The 22,955-nt window shown below is 47.5% G+C and overlaps 1 protein-coding gene across 2 annotated transcripts; it reads left to right on the plus strand.

Moving 5' to 3' along the window:
- The first annotated feature begins 1,478 nt into the window (after positions 1-1,478).
- Positions 1,479-17,031, plus strand: uqcrq (ubiquinol-cytochrome c reductase, complex III subunit VII). Of its 2 annotated transcripts, none has more exons than XM_072512555.1 (3): positions 1,479-1,591; positions 14,683-14,860; positions 16,821-17,031. In XM_072512555.1, the coding sequence occupies exons 2-3, from the start codon at positions 14,707-14,709 to the stop codon at positions 16,913-16,915; spliced, it is 249 nt and encodes an 82-aa protein (XP_072368656.1). In that variant the 5' UTR covers positions 1,479-1,591; positions 14,683-14,706; the 3' UTR covers positions 16,916-17,031. The 2 variants fall into 2 exon arrangements, with proteins under 2 accessions (XP_072368656.1, XP_072368655.1); XM_072512554.1 differs by having other exon boundaries at positions 1,512-1,666.
- Positions 17,032-22,955: the final 5,924 nt, after the last annotated feature.

Here is a 22,955-nt window from a genome sequence, read left to right on the forward strand (position 1 = left end):
ATGGTTTAGAGAATTCTGGTGCTCCGTATCTAGACAGATGGAATTAAAGCCACTAATGCTGGAGCCATCATACTTGAGGGACCCCGAAGTGGCTGGAATTGGACTAGCTCAAGGATTGTGGAGGTGATTGCGGAGGTGATTGCAGAGAGGGGGCAGTTTTGTTCCAAGTCTGTGGATAAGCGCACAAGTAACAATTTAAGTGCAGTGTGGTTGTTCCGCAAGTGCGAAATATCAAGTTGCCAGTTCTGAAGAATCATATTGGACCCGACCCCCTCTGCAGTCACTGCTGCCAGACCTGCTTGCGTTTTTCCAGCATTCTTATTTCAAGTACTCTGTGGTGCCTAATTATGTTGTGTGTCCTTCAATGTGTCGACCAAAGAACATTAGTGCAAATAAATAGCCCCACTTGGCCATAAAGGGTTTAAAAGAAACCACTCCCCCCCCCCCCCCCCCCCCCCCCCCCCCGACGTCACTTATTTCACAGAATTTACAGTGCAGAAGGAGGCCATTTGGCCCATCGAGTCTGCACCGGCCCTTGGAAAGAGCACCCCCCCCCCCAAGCCCACACCCTATTCCCCTAGTTCAACCTTCTTGGACACTAACCTGCACATCTTTGGATTAGATTTTTTTGGGTGGGTGGGGTGGGGGGGAACCAGAGCACCCAGAGGAAACCCACACAAACACAGAGCGAACGTGCAGATCTGTTCATGCACAAAGCCGGGGTCACTCTGGTGGGCAGAAAACAGGTATACTCGAGTGGCTGACGGAGGCTGTGATGGCTGAGTGCACTGATGCTCGGAGGACAGTCGGAAGGACTGGGGATGCTGAGCCTTAGACCGATGACAGTCATTAGCAAAGTGGAGGTGCTGGAGCTACAGTGTGAAGTGCGTAAAGGAACTTTCAGAGGCTACACACACACCAATGTGGGGATGACTGAGGAATAAATCCAGACCCTGAGTGCAGCCATAGACAAGGTGGGAATAGAGGGATATGGGCCAAATGCGAGCAAGTGAGACTAGCTTGTGACAGAAACTGGGCGGCATAGACAAGCTGGGCAGAAGGGCCTGTTTTCATGCTGTAAACATCTATGACTCCGCAGACAGTGACCCAAACCTGGGACCCTGATGCAACTGAGAAACCGTGCATCAGCATCCATTACCATTAAAATGAGTGGCATGTTAGACCATTTCATTCGGGGATGTTAAGAGTCAACCACAGCAGCATCACTGAGTCACACATAGCCAGACCAGAGTTAGCCTGGGCTATCACGTAGACTTTTATGGAATTAAATTTCACCATCTGCCATGGTGGGATTCGAACGCTGGGTCTCTGGATTACTAGTCTAGTGACAATATCACTGCACCGCACCCACAGTCGTCTAGAGGTGTCCCGGGCCGTGCTGCGCTGAACTCTCGATTGGAGTGACCAGACTGGCACGAACGCTTCATTGTACGTGACCCCTTATCGCGTGCTGGTCTGGTTACGTCGGCCGTCGCCTGCGTACGGATGACGTAACTGCGTCCGGCGTGGGGGTGGGGCCTGCGGGAGAAGAGTCGCCGCCATTAGAAGTCGCAGCCAAGGAGACAGGAAGGTGAGGCGAGAGGGAGAGATGACCAGCGGAGTCGGAAACAGTGATTAAAAGGGGAGCAGCTACCGAGAAAGGCCGGTATGGGATTGTTAGGAGCGAGAATTGAATGTCGCGGGAGAAGGCGACAGTGAGTGATGGGGATAGACGGGAATGAAGGGCCGCACTCCCTCTCATACCTTGCCTGCCCGGGAGAGGCTCCTGCCTTCTTGGCTTTCAACATTGAGAAGCGGAGGCCCCCAATACAGAGCACAGCCAAGAACGCAAACGAAACGCCAACACGACTCCCCGCCTGGCTCCAGTGTTGTCCTGGAGGGGTGCTCTGGACTTGCTGACTCTATGAACCTGCTGGACCCGACCTCCTCAGAGGGCAGACTGTCACAGGCTACAGTGTTTGCTTTGGCATAATGTGAAGGAGAGCTGAAGATGTCGCATGGGGTGATACCAACAGTTATTGGCACCAAGTCACCATTTTCAAGAAATAGTGTTGGATAAAATCCCTGTCAGTTCTTCCCTTGGGAATGCTGATTCGTTTAAACATTAGCTATTTTGATTCTCACCACCTCCAAGTGTGTTACAAATGATGTCTTAACCAAGCGAAAATAGCAAGGACAAATCTGACCTGGCTTAGTACTGATTTTTAAGGCTTTTTGAACATCAACTGTCATGTGTACAGAGGTACAGTGAAAAGTATTGTTCTATGTACAGTCCAGACAGATCGTTCCATACATGACAAAAAACATTGGACATACATAAATACACAATGTAAATACAGAGGCACAGGCATTGGGTGAGCATACAGAGTGCAGTCCTACTGCGTAGGGAAGATCAGTTAAGGCCATTCAGGAGTCTGGTAACAGTGGGGTAGAGGCTATTTTTGAAACCGTTAGTGTTCTCAGACTTGGGGTGGCACAGTGGTTAGCACTACTGCCTCAGCTCCAGGGTTTCGGGTTCAATTCCAGCCTCTGGTCACTGTGCAGTTTGCACTGTTGCTCTGTTTATCTGGTTATAAATATGGCAGTCAATATGGTCGCCTTCTTTAATCCCAATTATGTTTACACTTTCAGAGTCGCCAGGTATCTCTCGATACCGCCACAAGGTTCAACCCGAATACCAATCAAAGAGCCAATACACCAGTTAGTTAGTTCAAAGTCCATACTATTTATTTACACACAGTAAGATCTACTCCTGCACGACAGTACTACAAACTAAAGTATCTCTAACGCTAACGCCTATACTTAACTTCGGGTGCCCACTTCGAGGAACAATGGCCGTTGTTCGGATCTGAGGCTATTGGATTCGAAGAGATACAGGAGAACAGCTAAGGTTGTCTGTCTGGTAGCGAGCGTTGACCTTGAACTTACTTGCTTCTGGTGATGCTGGTGGATGGGTCTCTGCCTGAGAGCCAAGTCCAAGAGAGCGACTCTCTCGTGGGGGGTTCCTTCTTATACTTGGAGGGGCTTTGTGTGTTTTAGGCGGGCCTTAAACTGGGTCCCAATTAATTGGGCAGCTTCTCAATCATTGTTATTGATCTTAACCAATAAAAGGGGTGGGTGCCCTGATGGCTTGGCATGTCTTAGATGGCCATTGGCCTTGCTTTGTTTGTGTCTTTCTGGCACCGGGATGTCTGTAACAGTATCAACTACCTGAGTGTTAGTCCTTTGTTCCTCGGAGATGGGCCATCATAGAACATTATAGCGCAGTACAGGCCCTTCGGCCCTCGATGTTGCGCCGACCTGTGAAACCACTAAAGCCCATCTACACTATTCTCTTATCGTCCAGATGTCTATGCCAATGACCATTTGAATGCTAATCAACCCAGAGTTTCGATTCCGTCTGGTAACTGCTTCCCAAATATACATTCAGGCACTGTGCCTGCTTGTTGTCTAGCATTGTCCACATTTCCCTACATGCTTTGTGAGCGTCCATTTTGTATTCTGGAAGTGGCCATCCCAGATGGCTACATTCCCTCCTTGTGATCCTCAACGTGAAGTGTGACGGATCATATTACTGCATCATCTTTGTTCTCTGCCTTAGTCGAGCACCCGCAATCAAGGACAGGCTCTATTCTACTCTGTCCTATGGATTGGAACTTTACCTAAATTGTTTTATATACACATTATTATAAAATCCTAGGGGGTGCTATGACATTCAGGGCATGCATTACAATTAAACACGAGAACCTCTAACTATTCTTATCTGAACTATCCTTAGTCACTTAAAATAATTTATAACAGTATAAACTATACAGTAGCAGCAATACAGATCTCTGCAGCTTAGCAGTCAAGTACAGAGTTTTACATCTTTTTATTAGAACAAACAAACAAAAAAAGTCATCTGTGAGGTAGGGATCAGGGGGGTCGCGTCCGCGCGCAACTGTAGGGATCCCGCGAAGATCCAAATGTAGAATATGATGTCTGTCTTCATGTTCTCCTTCCTTCCGTGGTCTTCCTGTGGCTTCTGTGGTTCTGGATTTCTGTGGACTCCAGCATAATAGCTGTTATTATCTTGCTTAAGATCTCATTTGTCTGTCTGTCCTTTTATTACCAATTACCCATTATAATTGGTCACCAGCTGTGACTCCCTCATTTTTTTTTAAACCAAATATTTTGGGACAAGACATCCAAGACGAAAATACTGTCACAGCGCGAGCAGTCTTGCAGCCTGTGCAATCGGTGCGGTGAGTGTACCATCCCAGTGTTTGAGGATGTAAATAGCATATGGGGAGCAACCTAAGGGTCGCTGGAAAACAAACTAAAGGGATTTGAACCAAAAGCTCAGAATGAGGTGCGTATGGGCTGCGGCGGGTAAGAATGGGTGGAATCCCCGGGTAGGACGGTGACCAGTTCCATATGTGCACTACCCGAGTGTAGCTGACCAGATGGGGGTCCTCAGGCAGGGCGGGACCAGTGCCGTTTCTCCACTGCCTGAGCGACCGTCAAGAACGGAAAGAATTTGTGTTCGCCGTGGATGTTGCCTCTTGTGATTACTTTCGAATCAGAAGAGTAGCTATGATCGGTTGTCTGCTGACAAACTTGTTCCTTTAACTGCCAGTGGGCGTTAAAAGAGTGGTGGCGTGGGGCCATGAAAACTTTGGGTGAACGAACAACATTCAACATGTACAGTAACAAACGTTTAAAGCAACAAACTAACATAACAAAAATCGTGCAGGTTCCATTAGGAAGGACACCATAAATCTCCATTGGTTCTAGACGAACAGAGTCGCAAAGGGGTTCGTCTGGTGGGAGTCAGACTCTAAGTCATCATCTTCTCCCGGTTGCCATACTCGTGACTGGAGTAGCTGTGCCAAAGCTGCTTGGGGTGAATTGGGGTCCATCTCATCATTCCGGATGAGTCTACGAATTGTCTCGGTGCCAATGTTTCGTGTCGAGGTTGGAGGTGGTAAGGGGCAATCCATAGTCGTCGGGCGGTGGGTCTGGATCAGGGGCCTTAATGTACGTGGTCTCAAAGGGATCGCTGGAATCTTGTTCAGAGTTGCTGGGAGTGGGGCCTGGTGCAGGAGTGTAATCGTGCCGCGGTGCTAAGGGGCTGTCGCTGTCGATGCTGATTGAATGAAGGGAGAGGCGGAGTCGTGCCTCTGGGGGTGGAGTCGAAGACGTGTCTGAGGATGGTCTGGATTGGTTGGGAGAGGGTAGGAATAGATTGTTCGTGGGCGGGGCGTGTTCATCTGCTGCTGCAAGTGAGATGTGTGAATGGTTGTTCTGTGTGCCATAAGCCTTAAGCTGGTTTATGTGAAACCATGCAGACGTGCCATTGGAATAAGTGGTTTTATATACGGAGGGGCTGACTATCAGAAATGGAGTACGGTCCTGCAAATTTGAGGGAGAAGAATGAGATGGGGTTGTAAAGGGATCGCATGACCTGCTGCCCTACTACAAATTCTGTGGCGTGTACTGTCTTGTCAAAGCAAACTTTACTTTGTTTCTTTCGTGTCCCAAGCTTAACTGCTGCAAGCTGGGCTGCTTTTACATTCTCAACAATCTGCTGAACTGCTTTCACATGGGTGAGGGCGGTGACTGTGGGGCTGGCCAAATCGAGTCATAACAAATATTCTGTCCCTTTCATGGGTCGTCCGGTCATGAGGGTGTGGGGTGTGTATCCTGTCGACGTGGATACCGTGTTCCTTATGAACATTAATGCAAAGGGGAGAACTGTGTCCCAGGTGCTATTGTGCTGTTACACAATTTCCTCGGGGTTGCTTTGAGAGTCCTATTCAGTCTCTCTACTATTCTGCTTGATTGGGGGTGGTGTGCAATGTGGAATATTTGTTTGATTCCGAAAATTGTGAGGACGTTTTTCATCACTCGTCCTGTAAAATGTGAGCCGTGGTCGGACTTTATGCTGCGGGGAAGACCCCATCTTGTAAAGATGTACTGAGTGAGGATGCTTGGCTGTCGCTTTAGCCGTGTTCGTTCTGGATGGAAAAGCTTCCACCCATTTTGTGAAGGTGTCGATGACCACCAACACATACTTAAAACCATTCTTGCAGGGGGGTAGGGGGTCCTATATAATCAATCTGCAAATTAGTCCAGGGGCCATTAACGGGGCAGGTGTGACTAAGCTGACCTTTCCTTGCATATCTGCCCGGATTGTTCTGGGCGCAGATTAAACAGTTTTCAATGTAGTGCGTTACATTGGATTTTAAATCGGTCTGAGAGAGGTCTGACGTGGGCGAGGGTTGCTTCTATGCCTTGATGTCCATGGTTGTCATGGAATTCACAAATAATTTGGTTTCTATCCTGGGTGGGGACTACATAAATACCTTCTTTTAAAATTATACCGGCATGTGTCGTCAACGTGTTCTTGTATTTATCGTAGGGGGCTGGGAAGTTGCCTTTTAAAACTTCCCTGAGCTGTTCATCTTTTTGGGCCTGCGCTAAATCCTGAATGTTGGTCTGTGAGACCTGAACCGCGTGTACTGGTGCACTCTCGGGAGGATTCCAAAAGTGACCATGTCTGGAACCTACCTTTGCTAGGGCGTCTGCCTTAACGTTACCGGGGGGGAAAGAACGATGGTGGCTACGAACTTTAATAATACCATATTTCAATCTTTAGCTGTCCTTTGAATATGTTGGAGTAATGGGGCTGAGGGTAGGGGTTTTCCATCTGCGGAAACAAAACCTCTAGATTCCCACAGGGGTAGGAATTCTGTTAAACTATTACAGACATATAGACTGTCTGAATATATGTCGGCTGGGGTCGGGAACGAGTCGGGGTGCTCTACAATATACGCTACAGCTGCATGTGAGCCTAAATGTCCGGGCAATTTCAAGGATATCTCCTCTAACGCGCGTCCCTGCGTGTCCTCTACATATATACCGCAACCGGTAATCCTTTTACCGTTCAAAACTGTGGAGGAGCCATCCACATAAATCTTTAGGGGTGCGCCTATGTCTGTGGGCACGGGTCTCTTGGGTCTAGTACCTGGTTTCGGGGGAGCTGACTTTGGTACAAGGGTCCCGTGTTGTGTTTGGTGGATATGTGGGGTGCCGGCATAGTGTAAATTGTCTGCAAGGAAAGTGTGTGTTTTTGTCCTCTTTACTGTAATGTTGCGTCCCTGTTAGAGAAGGGTCCATCGGGCGGCTCAAATTGGCTGACTGTGCCTTCCTTTAGTCTTCCATCCAGGAAAAGTTGTGTTGGGGTGTGCTCAGTTAAAATGGTGATGGGGTTGAGTCCTGTTATGTAGGCGAAGTATTGAACTGCCCAAAAAACTGCGAGCAGGTGCCTTTCGCAGGCAGAAAATCCTTGCTCAACTGGATCAAGTACTCGTGAGGCGTATGCTACGGGGCCTAAACAATCATGTCTTTCTTGGAAGAGCACGGCCGAAAGGGTTCGGTCAGTGGTTGCAACTTCAATTGTGTATGGAGAGAGTGGAACTGGGACCTGTAATGCGGGAGCTGTGCTGAGGGCTCGTTTTAATGCATCCACGGCATCCGTGTGCTGTGTAAGCCATTCCCATGGTGCTTGCTTCTTTAGGAGTTTGGAGAGTTTGCCTTTGTGGCAAAACCGTCGATGTGATTCCTACAGTAGCCAACCAGTCCTAGAAATGACTGGAGGGCTGTGACATTATGGGGCAGGGATAATTTGACAATGGAGTCGATGCGTTTCTGCTCAATCTCGCGTTTGCCATGGGTGATCACTGTTCCAAAATAAATTACTTTTTCTTGTAGAATCTGGGCCTTTTTGGGGTTCACTTTACATCCAATTTGTTGAAGGAGTCCTAATAGTTCGGCGAGAAGCGAAATGTGCTCTGCCTTAGTGTCCGTCTGCAGTAGCAAGTCATCTACATACTGGACAAGGCAATCGGGTCGTGAAAATTTGGCGAATCCATTCGCCAGCTGTCGGTGGAAAATGGAGGGGGGAGTTGTGGCAGCCTTGTGGAAGGCACATCCACGTGTATTGCTGTCCCTGGAAAGTGAAAGCAAATTTATATTGGCACGCTTTATCCAATGGAATGGACCAAAAGCCGTTGCTAATGTCCAAAACCGAAAAAACTTTGATTGTAGTCCCTGCTTTAACATTGTCTCGGGACTCGTGGCTACGGTGAGGGCTGTGGCTGGGGTTACTTTTCCTTCCCGGTAATCGATGGTCAGTCGCCATGATCCATCGGGTTACCTGACGGGCCAAATTGGGGCATTGTTTGTTGAGGTTACTGAACGGAGTACACCTTGGTCAAGCAAACTCTGGATAACCTTTGAGATTTCTCCCTCTGCTTCTTGGGGAAAACCGTACTGTTTTGGGGGTTTGGGGTCGGGACCTGTAATGTTCACTAAGCCAGCGATCTTGCCACAGTCGTGCTTGTGCTGGGCAAAAGCTGCTTTGTGTCGCTGCGAAACGTCTCTAACCTCTCTGTCCTGACTAATGGATCGAGGGTCGAACCAGAAGTCTACTGCACTAATTCTGTTTTCGTAGTCTCCAACTGTGAGCATGGCGGGGGCTCGTGCTGCCTTTGCCATTCTCCAAACACATTTGTTTACGGGGTCGAATGATAGATTGTGGGAGCTCATAAAATCTATACCTAAAATGCGTTTGGCTGTCTGGGGTAGATCGACTAGAACTACGGGGTGTTTAGTTTTAATGTTCCCTATCTGAATCGCTACAGGGGCGGTAATGTGTCCCTGCTGCAAGTGCCCTGTAAAACCGCTGAGAGTAATGGTGTCTGTGGTGGGCCATGGGTCTCGTTGAAATATTGTGGAGGAGTTGAGTGTGGTGCGGGACCCTCCTGTGTCCCAAAGAAATTCTACGGGGTGTCCCCAGACTGTGCCTGCCACTACCGGTGTTCCGGACCTGTCCAAAAGGGTGTCGCAGACCCACGTTGGGGAGCCCGAACACCGTCAATCGGTGCCGTTCATATCTGCGTTCTCGGAACAGGCGCTAACACTATGGATTGGCCTGGCCCTATTCTTATTCAGGGTGCCTGCCTGCTGGTTTTGCTGATGTTTCTGGGGCACATTGCACTCTCGTGCGTAGTGTCCTAATTGTCCGCAATTGTAACATTCTTGGGATTTAGGCTGCTGTGGGCTGTTTCTTCCCTCATTTACCCATCCGGGGTTCTGATGTGTCCTAACTGGATGCATGTTAGCATCTGCCTGCTCGTCCTCTGCTTTACCGTAAGCTGATTTCCCCTGATCGGACTGTTCCCAAACTCGGGATAATCTCTTTAGTACCCATTTCTCATTGTGGGCCTTGTCTGAGGGGTCGTAATTTGCGCACGCTCTCTGTCCTGCTTCTGTCGCGTGAGAGACTAGGATTCGAGTCCATTTGGCCATATTGTCTGCGGTCAAATGGGCGCGGGCTAACTCTCCAAATACCGCTGTGAAATGAATCCGCAAGCGTCCAGCAAACGCTGTGGGGTGCTCTGTCTTTTTCTGCCTACATTTGTTTAGGCCTTCTACGGGGTCTCCTTTGTTGTATCCGATCGCATCTAGGATCGCTGCATGCATTTCCTGGAGGGTGCCTCCCCCTACATTTTGTGGGTCGGGAAGGGCTGCCACAATTGAGGGGTCGAGGCTCAAAACTGTGAGCTTCACTTACTCTTTTTCATCCAGGCCGTACATGGTCGCCTGTTGTTTTACTCTTGCGAAACAATGATGTGGATCCGATGTGGGTAGGAACGGTGTTATTTTATCGCACACGTCCCTTAATTGAGTGACGGTTAATGGGGTGGTGTACAGAAAGTCTGGGTCTCTGTTTGTTGTGGCCCTGCACTGGGTGGTGACAGGGTTCATAGGGTTGTACTCCGCCTGTGCAGTCGGGGGTGGGGGTGCTTTTCTGTGGTTTGTCCTGAGTACATGTGCCATGTTAATATCTATGGGCAGTCTCATTTAACTCCTGCCAATTGGGGCCATTTTCTTGGTCTAACTGGGGTCCAAACGTGTTCTGCAATCCATTTTGTACAGATAGCAGAGATTGCAGGTCTGCAATTTGCTTTCGGCATTTGGCATGATCTACCGAGCTCTGCCTTTGTTCCGTCGTGGAACTGGAGTGCTCGTAGGGCTGCTTTTAAATCGTTACATTGTTTCTGTAACTGCTCGACTTGATGTTCTGTTTCTTCTCTTACCAACACCGCGCGTTGCGTGTCTTGGTAGGCCTTATCGTATTGCGACTGAAAGCTGCTTAAATGGGCGAGACAAGATTGGTGTGCACGTTTGACATCAGCCATCTCCTTGTCCTTCGCCGCTAACTGCTCTCTCAGTTCCTTGTTTGCTTTCTCGTACTCACTCACGTCTCCCTCACTATTCTTATCTCTCTTCAATCTCTCTGCGGAGCGTCCTCACGACCTCCTCTGTGCCTCGCAATTGTGCCAAGCAGAACACGATTGCCATCGGCTTACGAGCTTTCCCTAAGCTCTTATGGATCTCTGACAGGTTCTCCCACCAAGTATGCCCGATACTTCCGGGACCTGTTTCATCGTTCTCACAAAATTCACTCCAAAGGGGCCATCCTTTCCCTTTGAGATATTAGTCGGATACTGTCCTACTCTACTGGTTGCTGCGACCTCTTAATTCCTGGGGGTTCATAAGGCGTTCCATTGCTTTCATTGCCATTTCTATCGCTATCTTTGGGGTTTCTACCAAATTTGGTACAGGGGGGAATAAAGTGGTGATGTAAACACAGGTACGGCTTACGCTATTTTCCAGCCTACAAAACTCCCGACAGTTTTACGCAACAAAATCTCTCAGGTTTACCTTATATCCCTGTTAGTATGCATGCAAATAACACGCTTCCGAATCTTGGAGGTTTGATCGGTATTGGTCTTACGCTTGTGGTTTTTCTTTTTCCAATTGGGTTCTGATTCAAATTTGGGTTCTCGCGGAGTGACTAAGCCACTTCTCGGTCGAGTCCCGTCAGATGTTGCCAGTAATGTTGCTCTGTTTATCTGGTTAAAAATGTGGCGGTCAATATGGTCGCCTTCCTTAATCCTAATTATGTTTACTTTCAGAGTCGCCAGGTATCTCTCGATACCGCCACAAGGTTCAACCCGAATACTGATCAAAGAGCCAATACACCAGTTAGTTAGTTCAAAGTCAGTACTATTTATTCACACACACAGGAAGATCTACTCCTGCACAACAGTACTACAAACTAAACTATCTCTAACGCTAACGCCTATACTTAACTTCGGGTGCCCACTTAGTCAGAGGAATAATGGCCGTTGTTCGGATCTGAGGCTGTTGGGTTCGAAGAGATACAGGAGAACAGCTAAGGTCGTCCGTCTGGTAGCGAGCATTGACCTTGAACTTACTTGCTTCTGGTGATGCTGGTGGAAGTAGTTGAGTCGGAAATATTAGGGACCTTCAAGCAGCTATTGGATAGGTACATGGATTACGGTGGAATGATATAGTGTAAATTAATTTGTTCTTAAGGGCAGCACAAGGGTAGCATTGTGGATAGCACAATTGCTTCACAGCTCCAGGGTCCCAGGTTCGATTCCGGCTTGGGTCACTGTCTATGCGGAGTCTGCACATCCTCCCCGTGTGTGCGTGGGTTTCCTCCGGGTGCTCCGGTTTCCTCCCAGAGTCCAAAGACGTGCAGGTTAGGTGGATTGGCCATGATAAATTGCCCTTCGTGTCCAAAATTACCCTTAGTGTTGGGCGGGGTTATGGGGATAGGGTGGAGGTGTGGACCTTGGGTAGGGTGCTCTTTCCAAGAGCCGGTGCAGACTCGATGGGCCGAATGGCCTCCTTCTGCACTGTAAATTCTATGAAATTTCTTTACCTAAAGGACATTAGTGAACCGGATGGGTTTTTACTACAGTCGACAACGGCTTCATGGTCATCATTCGACTTTTAATTCCAGATATTTTATTGAATTCAAATCTCACCATCTGCAGTGGCAGGATTTGAACCTGGGACCCCAGTAATCCCACTGGATTACTAGTCCAGTGACAATGCCACCACCTCCCCAATGGTAGTGGGTATTGGTTCGCACATTGAACCGGATTGATTGTTTTAAAATCTCCGTAGATGTGAATTGTCCCACCTTGTCTCATTGCAGGCACAATAGGAGTTGCCCTTTCACTGGTAGTGACGGGTTCGAAGACTCCTGCACCCACATGTCTCAGGTCAGATTCTACCATTGGATGTATAGCATAAGGTACTGTTCTGGTGTTGGAACACTTCATTTGGCTATTTTGCTTGATCTTTAAGGACATTTGTACTCCTTTCATGGACCCTAGTGTGTCCTCGAATACACAGTTGTATTTTCCTAGGTTTGTCTGTAAATCCGTCTCTGAATGAACTGAGCTTCCTACTGCACTCCAGTTTCATTTGATCTTTTCCAGTCAAGAGCAGTCGAAGAGAGCTGGAAAACTTCCTCGGACCATATGAAGTGTCAGCTCCTCAGCTGTCCCACTTAACTCTTCTTTGACTGTGATGCATCCTCATTAAAGACACTAACCTCTGTGTATGTCCTCAGAGTGACATCTGCTGGCTTCAATGGTAGGTGATTCAGTTTCACTTCATCAATGGTCTCAGAAATTAAGCTCTCCAATCAACCTCTATTTGTACAGGTTATCCATTCAGTTTTGGAATTTCCCAGCTTCAATGCGATTCATCTTGGACAGATAGTACATTCAACTTCAGTTCTTCATCAGAACCATGCGCTCTATTTTCATTATTTTTATTTTCTTCTACTTTGTGAATTTTCTTAGCTGAATTTCATCTTTTAGAAATGTTCTGTGTTTTTCCTTGAACGTTCTTCTCTCGAGAAACTTTTATTCCAGCAAGCTCTTGCTGTGTGGCCAGTTCTGCCACAATTTTTGCTTTGGCGACACTTGCTCCTGTGAATGGCCAGTTTTTGCACAGCGTGACAAACCTGTTGCTGAGTTGACCTTTTCTGGGCGCCAGCCAGTTTATGGATCATCGTATCTACTCCGAGCTGAGAAGTCTCTTGAGCAGCAAGCTCCATTGAAACACCAATATCTAGTGCTGTTTTCAAACTTAGATTTGTTCCATTCATAATCTCTGAAATACCTTATTTTCCAACCCATAAACCAAGCATTCTCTAATGGTATCATCAAGCACGTCACCAAGTTCGCAAATCTTCGTGAGGCTCTTGAGGGTCACGATGAACTGCGCAATGCTTTCCCGCTCCAGCTGATTCCTTTTAAAAAATAAATTTAAAGTACCCAATTCTTTTTTTTCCAATTGATGGGCAATTTAGCGTGGCCAATCCATCTACCTGGCACATCTTTGGGTTGTGGGGGCAAGACCCAAGCAGACACGGGAAGAAAGTGCAAACGCCACACAGACAGTGACCCGGGGCTGGGATCGAACACGGGTCCTCCACGCTCTGAGGCAGCAGTGCCACCCTATAGCTGATTCCTTTGACAGAATTAAAATCTCTCCGTGATAGTTAATGCCTTTGGTGCGTAATGGTCTTTATTTTAACCAATTCTTGGTAAGTTTTGTCTCTGGGTTTCTCAGGTTGGACCAAACTTCAGAGTAAGGTAAAAGTAAAAGTAGGGGCCTGAACATCTTCGGAAATTTGAGTGGCCAAGATACAATAGTGATGGGGGGGGGGGGGGGTGTGTGGCCTGAGACAAGGCAATTGCCAATTAGGGCTAGTTTTTATTTTTTGTTATTTAATATTTATTTATTTGTTGTTGTTTTTGTTTAAATCTAAAAAAAGGTCATTATTATCTGTATTGTTACAATGTTGTGTAAAGGATGCACAATGTACTGTGTTGGTTGACCAAAAATTTTCAATAAAATATTATTTAAAAAAAAAAGATACAATAGTGGATCTCTCTGCCTATGATTTCCAGTTTTCCTCATGGACCCATGGCGCCAAGTTCCCGCCATTTTTCAGCAGTATTGAAATGCTCTCGCAACTTACCTTATGTCAATGGTGTATCTTAAATATGGTGAATAAGCCAATTGTATCCTAAATTTATATTCTTTGCCCCATCCATGTCTTACTTTACTCCACATGGCGGATTCTGCAGTTGAATTCCAAGTGCTGATTTAAATTTGGAATGGACCTTTCTTTTGAATTTGTAGCCAAAACCTAACCAGTCCAATGCCAGGTATAGGGTGCGAGGTGCAATCGCTGACTCATTATTCATCTGCCTCAAAAGTCGACCATCAACATCTTTGATTTTCTTTAGTCAAAAAATTTGTTTTTTCCTGATCCATTCCTTGATGCCAGTTTAATTTATCCTGCTGTGTATTGTACTAAGAAAAGAATTGCTGAAGCACGTGGGTTGAACAGAATAGTCAACATAGGTTTATTAGATGGCTGTTAACTGTACAAAGGCTAGGTGTAGACTGACTGACTCTAAGCCCCCAAAGTAGCCGATGACTCAACTCTTAAAGGGACCTTGCAACTGCACAACTATCAACCCACATACAAAAATAAGCTGCATTTTGAAGGAATCAATATGTTAAGTGTTTCTTTGGAGGAAATCTTTATTATTGATTAGAAGGTTGTGACAGTAGGTTAACATGTGCTTTGGCTTGTGCAGAAAATACAATATTTGTAGATTTCAATATTGATAAATTTGTGTGGGATTTGCCGTTGCAGTTTACGTGCCTGAATGATGCATGACATTTTCGTACTTCTGTTTTCCATAGAACTTTGGATTTAGTAGCTGCAAAATGGGGCGGCACTTTGGAAACTTGATCAAGATACGACACATCATCACCTACACCATCTCCCCCTTTGAACAGAAGGCATTTGCAAATTATTTGTCCAAAGGAATTCCCAATACATGGAGGCGATTCAGGGGTCAAGTGCTTCGAATTGTCCCACGTATGTATAATAGCGTTTCCATTAGCAATACAGGCATTTTGTGTACTGAAATTAATTTTAAGACTTTGGATTTTACTTTGCAGGTGAAGTGTAGGTTAAGTTTCTGCTGACGCACTATTAAAACATTTAATTTATATGGATCGAACTTGACCGTACGTTAATTTTGAACAAAAACATGGATAGGATGATGGTATGATGAATTGGTATGCCTGTGGCTGCGATAACATATGAACCATTTGCATTAATTATAATCCTGCATACACTCTCAATACAGGTCAACATCGTTCTTGAAAAAAATATTTTTATTCTCCTTTTTCACATTTTCTCCCAAATTTACACCCGACAATAATCAATAACGAATGCAATGCCAATCTCCATATCAATAACAACAATCCCATCCTCCCACTAAACCCCCAAACTTTAGCCCGCAAGTTAACATAAACAAATGACAAAAAGGAATCAGGAATCACCCATCGTCACCATTAACACATACAGTCCCAGCCGCCCCCCCCCCCTTAATGTTCGATGTAATCCAATTCTCGAAAGTGCATAATGAATAACGCCCATGAGTTGTAGACCCTTCCATCCTTCCCCCTCAATTCAAATTTGACCTTCTCTAGAGTCAAGAATTGCAGCAGGTCCCCCCACCTTGCCAGGGCCTCACCTGATCCGCCCTCGGGCGATCAACGAGGCGAACACTACAACATCTGCCTCCACACCCGTTTCCAATCCTGGCAGATCCGACACCCCGAATATGGCCTTACGAGTGCCCGGGTCCCGTTTCATGTGCACCACTTTAGAGATTACCCTAAAAACCTCCTTCCAGTGATGCTCCAGCTTTGGATAGGATCAAAGCATATGATGTGGCTTGCGCGACCCCCCCCCACCCCCCACCCCCCACCCCCACCCCCCGCAACATTCACACAATCTTCTATCCCCTCAAAGAGCCGTCTCATCCTCACCCTTGTAAAAGGTGTGCTCAATATACCACCTTCAACTGTATCAGCCCCAATCTTGCACACGAGGTGGAGGCGTTCACCCTCCGGAACACCTCACACCAGAACTCCTCCTCCATACCCTCTGCCAACTATTCCTCCCAATTTACCTTGATCCCTTCCAGTGGCGCCTTCTCTTCCAAAATAGCCCTGTAAACCGCCGATACTACCCCTTCTCCAGTTCCCCTGTCGTCAGCACCTCCTCTAGCAATGTGGAAGCCAGCTCTACTGGGAAGCTCTGTATCTCCTTTCTGGCAAAGTCTCCAATCTGCATGTATCTAAATATCCCCCCCCCTGCTCCAGCCCATACTTCCCTTCCAGCTCCTTCAATCCCACAAACCGACCCCCAAGAAACAAATCTTTTAAGTGTCCTAGTTCCTTTCTCCTCCCATCTCCGAAAAGCTATGGTTCCCCCGAATTGGCATTTCCCTTGACGCTGCCCCCAACCCGAAGTGCTGGCACAGCTGCCTCCAAATTCTCAACGAAGCTATTACTACCGAACTCACTGAGTATCTCCCCTGGGTCGTCGGGAGCGGCCAGGAGTTCAGTTGTACTTACTTAACACCTACATCCATTCAGTAACTAAGGAAGTTAAGCATTTTTTAAAAACTACTCGCGCACTCCGCTATCCATCTTGCCCATTTCCTCAACAAAGGCACACAGAAGCTTAATGTACCAGTGCATATGCCATGTGGATATGGATATTGAGATCACAACTCCATTTACTGTAGGAATCTAGTACATTGCTTGATTTAGGCAAGGATACACTGCAATCATTGATTGTTGTGGTTTAAGGATTGAATGGTGCATTGGATTAGAATAATCTTTCATTTTTAGGATTACCCCAAATTTGGCAGAGAAAGTTTAACCTTGTATGCTGGACCTGAACTGTTTGCTGGAGTGGATTTGTCAGTATGATTAAAAATTATTATTGTAGGTTGAACTGTTGCATTTTTCCTTTCCAGCATTTGTGTTGTCGTACCTCCTTTATACCTGGGCCAACCGTGAACACGAATTGTCACTGAGGAAGAACCCGGCTGACTATGAGAACGATAAATGAATGATGCTATATGGAGGGTATAATTTCTGATGATGTACCAAGGGTATTCCTGATCAACTGTTCGCTTTCTCTGAAAACATTGTCTCTGTGTTCAAAAATAAAGTATTTATAGTGTTGCTCGTTTTAGCCTTAGCTTAATTGCTCTAATTCTGTCACCTTTGCTCTTGAGTCGCCAGGTTTCTTTCTGATACCGCCACGTGGTTCAAGTCCGAGTACTGATCAATAATCCAACACACCGCTTAGTAAGAGTTAAATCAACGCTCATTTATTATATACAGCAATCAATACTTGTACATTAATTCTACCTCTAAGCTACTTCCTGCAACTAACAGGCCAATACTTAACTTTGGAAATGGCCCACCAGGTCAGGGAAACGAATGGCCTTTCGTATGGGTTCTGAGCCTGCGGGATTCAAAGCTGGTACAGGTCGATAGTCAAGAGTGTCTATCTGGTAGCAGTCGTTGGAGTAAGACTTATGTTTCTTTCGGCTGTTGTTGGAGAGAGTGAAGAAGGGTGCAGCCGGGAGAAGAAGGGTCGACTTGAACCTGGCCCCTATTCTTATAGTCCCCAGGGGCTTCCCGCCTCTTGGGGTGGACCTTGTACCTGGTTCCAAGTGATTGGACTTGGTCCCAATCACTTGGTTCGATATTCTCCAATGCTGGAGCGATTCCTTGATCGAGGGGTGGTCATTTACCTCTCTTTGTGTCAGCTCCTGCTGGCGCCGAAAGGTCTGGGTTGGCTTTGTGTTTCTAATTTGTAGCATATTGTTCCCGGGGATTGCTACTTAATATGCAGATGGCTGGTGTGTTGATGGTTGCAGGTATCAATTCTGTCAGGCCTCCCCAGAGGCGAATACACAGTTTTGCCTGCAGCTGTCTGTTTGAGTCCTGTTGGCTGATTTTCCCATCAGCCTCTTTCGTTCGCCATTTTAAATCGTGGTTTGGCCATTCTAATCGGGAGTTAGCCATTTTAACCGGCTACAATAGTATACAACCTTCTGTGCAGTCTCTTCACTAAACGTAATAATTCTATATCTAATAGGAAAGAATTGTGAGATGAAATAATGTTTGTCAAATTGTGAGCAAGAAATTGAACTGTACACCCATGTCTGCTGCTCATGTTAACGCTTTGAAGTCCAAAGAAAGTGACTGACGTGTCAACTGGTTGCCTGTCCTCTCACCTGGGTCCATTTGAACCACAGGTTGCAGGGTTTTAAAAAAAAAGCTCAAGCACTCGTTTAGGTAAAACTGGATTATAATCTTTTTTTTTTAACTGCTTGAAAAGCAGTCCCATCTCTGCTGGAATAGAATATACGTTGTCCCCATGTCTGTGGGTTTCCTCCGGGTGCTCCGGTTTCCTCCCACAAGTCCCGAAAAGATGAGCTTGTTAGGTGAATTGGGCATTCTCAATTGTCCCTCACTGTACCCGAACAGGTGCAGGAATGTGGCGACTTGGGGATTTTCACAGTAACTTCATTGCAGTATTAAAGTAAGCCTACCTGTGTCACATTATTATTCCAGATCTGAGAAACTCAGTTTGTTCTACACCCAGTCTTATCCTTCAAATAAGCATTGGGCGGGATTCTCCATGGGACAAGCCAAAATCAGGAAAAACAATTGGGCAAAGAATCGGCTGTGAAGCCAAAATCCCCGCCAACTGGCCGGCACCATTGGTGGGTAGCATGCGACCCACACAAGGGCAATGCCCTTAGTAGCTCTGCACGAGAGTGCCAGATGGGGGCCATGGAGTCTACTGCTGACATGGGTAGCACCAGTCTCCGTTATCCCTGGTAGCAGGGATGGGCACCAGCCCAGAGGCCCCCACGGTGTCGGGCATCAACAGGGCCAGGGGTAAGGTGGGCAGAATGCCAGGGGAATGGCCGGGTGGTATGGTGACATGTGGGGGCTGCAGTGCAGACAGGGGCCTCCGTGTAGCCCAGTGGACCTGATTGTTCACAGGGTTACCCACCATGCTAACATCTGACTTTCACCCCCTGCGGCAATGGACTTCAGAATTCAACCATAATGGTGGCCTTCATCCTAGTTGCCACTGCCCAGGGGGATGCACTGAGGCTGTACGAGCTGGAGCTGCTCGAGGAGGACGCTGCAGCAGTGGCGCCTGCCCCAGAGGAACAGGAGGCAGCCACTGAGGATGGGAGCCGACCACCCAACAGGCCTTGGAGGAGGTGCAAAGGAGGTACCACATGAGGCCTTGGCTGTACCGGAAGCACCTGTCATTCTGGACCTGGCATTCTGTTGAAAGTACGGCTGAGCAGAGGGACAGTGCGATATCATGGTGCATCTGGCACTGCGGGTGAATGGGGGAGGACACCTGCTCCCGGTGGCCGTCAAGGTGTCGGTCACCGTGAACTTTTATGCAACGGGGTCCTTGCAGGTGCCGAGTGGGGATCTGTCAGGAATTTCACAGAGCTCGGTGCATCTGCGGCGTCACTAAGGCCCTATAAGCCTCGTCGCCACAATATATCAAATTTAATGTGGACCGAGCCCACAAGGATGCCGGGCAGTGGGGTTCGCCGTCATAGACGAGATGCCCCAGGTCCAGGGGGTGATCGACGGGGTGCATGTCACCCTATGAGCGCCAGCGCCTGACAGGCTAGTCTGCACAAACTGAAAGGGGTTCAACTTGATGAACGTGTAGCTGGTGTGTGAACATGAGCTGTGCCTCATGCTGGTCTGCGCCCAATACACAGGCAGAGTGCACAACGCCTTCATCCTGGCACACTCGATGGTTCCTGACCTCTTCGAGGTGCCCCCCTCCCCCTTCCCAGCTACGGGGGTTGGCTCCTGGTTTATTTTAAATTTAGAGTACCCAATTATTATTTTCCAATTAAGGGGCAATTCAGTGTGGCCAATCCACCTACCCTGCACATCTTTGGGTTATGGGGGTGAAACCCACGCAGACACGGGGAGAATGTGCAAACTTCACGCAGACAGTGACCCGGGGCCAGGATTGAATCCGGGTCCTCAGTGCCGTGCTGCAGCAGTGCCAACCACTGTGCCGCCCCACGGGTTGGCTCCTGGGTGACGAGTTATCCGTTGTGGCCGTGACTGATGACGCCTATCCGGAGGCCAAAGACGAAAGCGGAGACCCGTTACAATGATGCCCAAGCAGTGACCAGGGGCGTGATCGAGCGGTACTTCGGCACCCTCAGGATGCAGTTCAGGTGTCTGGACTGCTCTGGAGGAACCTCCAGTATAGAACTAGGAGGGTCTCAAACATCGTGGTGGCCTGCTGCGTCCTCCACAACATTGCACTGAGGGGCGATGTGCTGGAGGACCGAGATGAATGCCAGTCCTCGTCCGATGACAATGAAAGCAAGGGCGAAGATGGGTGGGACATGGGGCCTGGGCTGGCACAGAGGCCGCAATACTTGTGCATCAGGGCCAACACGCATGGGACAATCTAATCACCTCCAGATTCACCGACTGGGGTGGCTGGCCAGTGACACAGACATTACACCCCACCCTCCCTGCGCAATCCCCACCCCTCCTTGCAAACCCCTCTATGATACCTACCTGCCTCACTATGGGGTGTGGGCCCTGTATTGGCAGTAACAGCAGGTCTGGTCCATGGGATGGAGGATGATGACAGCCCACTCTGGGATGAGCTCTGGTGCTCCGCATCATTTAACAATGTCTGACTCCTGCCTGCAGTCGCACTTTCCACCGTTCACCTGGGTGATCCCTACATGCGAGGTAGGTTGTAATGTTGTGCACAGGTATTTAATGTGAACAAATATATACAGCGCTGTGCCCTAGCCCCTAATGCTGTACTGTGCTTGCACCCATGCCAACTTAACAAGTGCCTACTTTTCTGGCCTTAGGACCCTAGGTGAATCCCTGGGCTGTACACCAGGAGTGGAGGCAGCCTGCTGCGATAGCCATGCTGTGACCTAGGTCCCCTTTAGCGGCCGTCAGCTGGGGCGACCAGGCCTGGTGAGACTGGGCCATGTTCGGGAGCGCCGCTGCAATGTCCAGGTGGCCCTAGCACATGGCTGCCTGTGAGAAGGCAGCCCTGTCCTGTGCCTCGGCCACTGCCGACACAGTGACGCAGGTCTTGGACATCTTGACCCATGGCCAAAACCTTCGCCCCCATTGCCTCCACTGTGGATGCCACCTGGATTTGCAATTGCCATTTACATGCCTGAACGATGCATATTTTCGTACTTCTGTTTTCCGTAGAACTTTGGATTTCATGGCTGCAAAATGGGTCGCCACTTCGGTGACTTGACCAAGTTATGTCACATTGTCACCTACCCACACCGTCTCTCCCTTTGAACAGAAGGCATTTGCAAATTATTTCTCCAAGGGGAGGGGCAGAGTGGGGGTGGGGGGGGGGGGGGGTCAGTGTGGGGGGTGTTTGAGGTGGTGGGTGTAGATGGAGGGGCGGTTTGAGGGGTGTTGGAAGGGGGCAGTGTGGGTGGTGGAGGGAGTAGTGTAGGGATGGTAACACATGCCATGGGGAACCTCGACTCAGCGGGGTCTCAGTTGCTCGCCCGATGCCGACCTCGGCGTCGGTGAACTGCAATGCTGCCCTCCATCTTGTTGGCTCGGATGGTGTGTGTGAGGAGTGGATTGCTTATGTGTGGCTGCAGCTTATCAGCCTCTCGAGTGCCAATCCCAAAGCTGGCGAAACAGACACCGTTTTGCATTGGAATGGGTTGTGTTCCACCTGGCACAGATGCTAACCCCTTAATGGTCGGTGGATTGATTTGGGAACAGTGCCAACGTTGCTGTCGTAGAACATCACCAATTCAGTCCTGGCGTCAGCACTTAGTTTCTGGTGCGGAGAGTTCTGCCAATTGTGTATTATACCTCAGTTGAACAGGTTTCAGAATGTGATGGCAGCTCTTTAATTATTGCACCGTTTCTCATGATGGCTTATGTGATGCTTTGTTTAGGAATTCTGGTCTGCAGTTGTCTTCTAATGTGCAAGTTTTGAGTGAGTCTCAGTCTGTTCTTACTGACCAATTCTGGAAAAAGACTTAATGGTTGGATGGCTTGTGCAATTTGGGTTAAATAGTTAATCCAGGCCTTTTGAATTTTGAAGCATCAACATGTGTCCTTGACAGAATTTGTTAACAGTGGAATTAATAATACGGCCTCAAATTGACTTACTAGGTAAATGCACCAAATAGTGAGCATTGAGTTATTAGATTAGGGAGGTCCACATTAAATAATAATAATTTAATAATCTTGGCTCTAACGTTGTGGGCAGAAGCAACGTGTTTTCTCATACAGAGACAAAACTTGCCTGTTATTATCTTGCACTAATTCGAAGGAAGACCCAGTTAAGAATAAGGCACTTCATGAAGCCAACAATGTGAATGGATGAAGAATGGCAGCATCTGGTTAAGTGATAACAGCTGCTAGTTGACTTGAGAGACATGAAGAATTGAAAGGATTAAGATTTATGAATCTCCCTTTCGATAGTGTTGAGAGGATAAAGATATAATGATTCAGCTGTTGCACATCAAGAATGGAATTTGCACCTTCAGACTCCTAACTATGATGTAGGATTAATGAACGTCAGCAAGCAGACTACGTGCACGTTCTCTTGGCTGGAGTTTGGCATGTGGAAAAGGAATCTTAAAAAAGGAAAATAAAGTAAATAAAGTGGTGAATTGATAGAAAATGGAACTGATAATACACAATAAAGGCAGAGTGTAAAATAAAAGAATATTAAATGGATCTAACAAAAAAAATGTGTGGTGTGATAAAATCAAAGGTCTTTCCAGTGGCTGCTGGAGAACAAAGGTCCTCAAGTGATGTCTCTCAATAAGGTTTAGTGTGATTAATATAAAATAATACACAGATAATCGGGCAAAGGATAACAGAAGATATTAAAGTCCACCACTCAAACATTGGTTACACTATGTGGCAACATAGAAATTATGATGGTGAGATACACATGGGAGCTCCAGCAAGATGTGATAGGGAGGGCTGGTTCTCACCTGTTGCTGCTGACAGAGCGAGTACCATACATCTGAAAAAGGTAATTGCACACAGGATGCTGGACA

The sequence above is a fragment of the Scyliorhinus torazame genome, chromosome 7 (assembly GCF_047496885.1).
Source record: "Scyliorhinus torazame isolate Kashiwa2021f chromosome 7, sScyTor2.1, whole genome shotgun sequence".
NCBI lineage: Eukaryota > Metazoa > Chordata > Chondrichthyes > Carcharhiniformes > Scyliorhinidae > Scyliorhinus > Scyliorhinus torazame.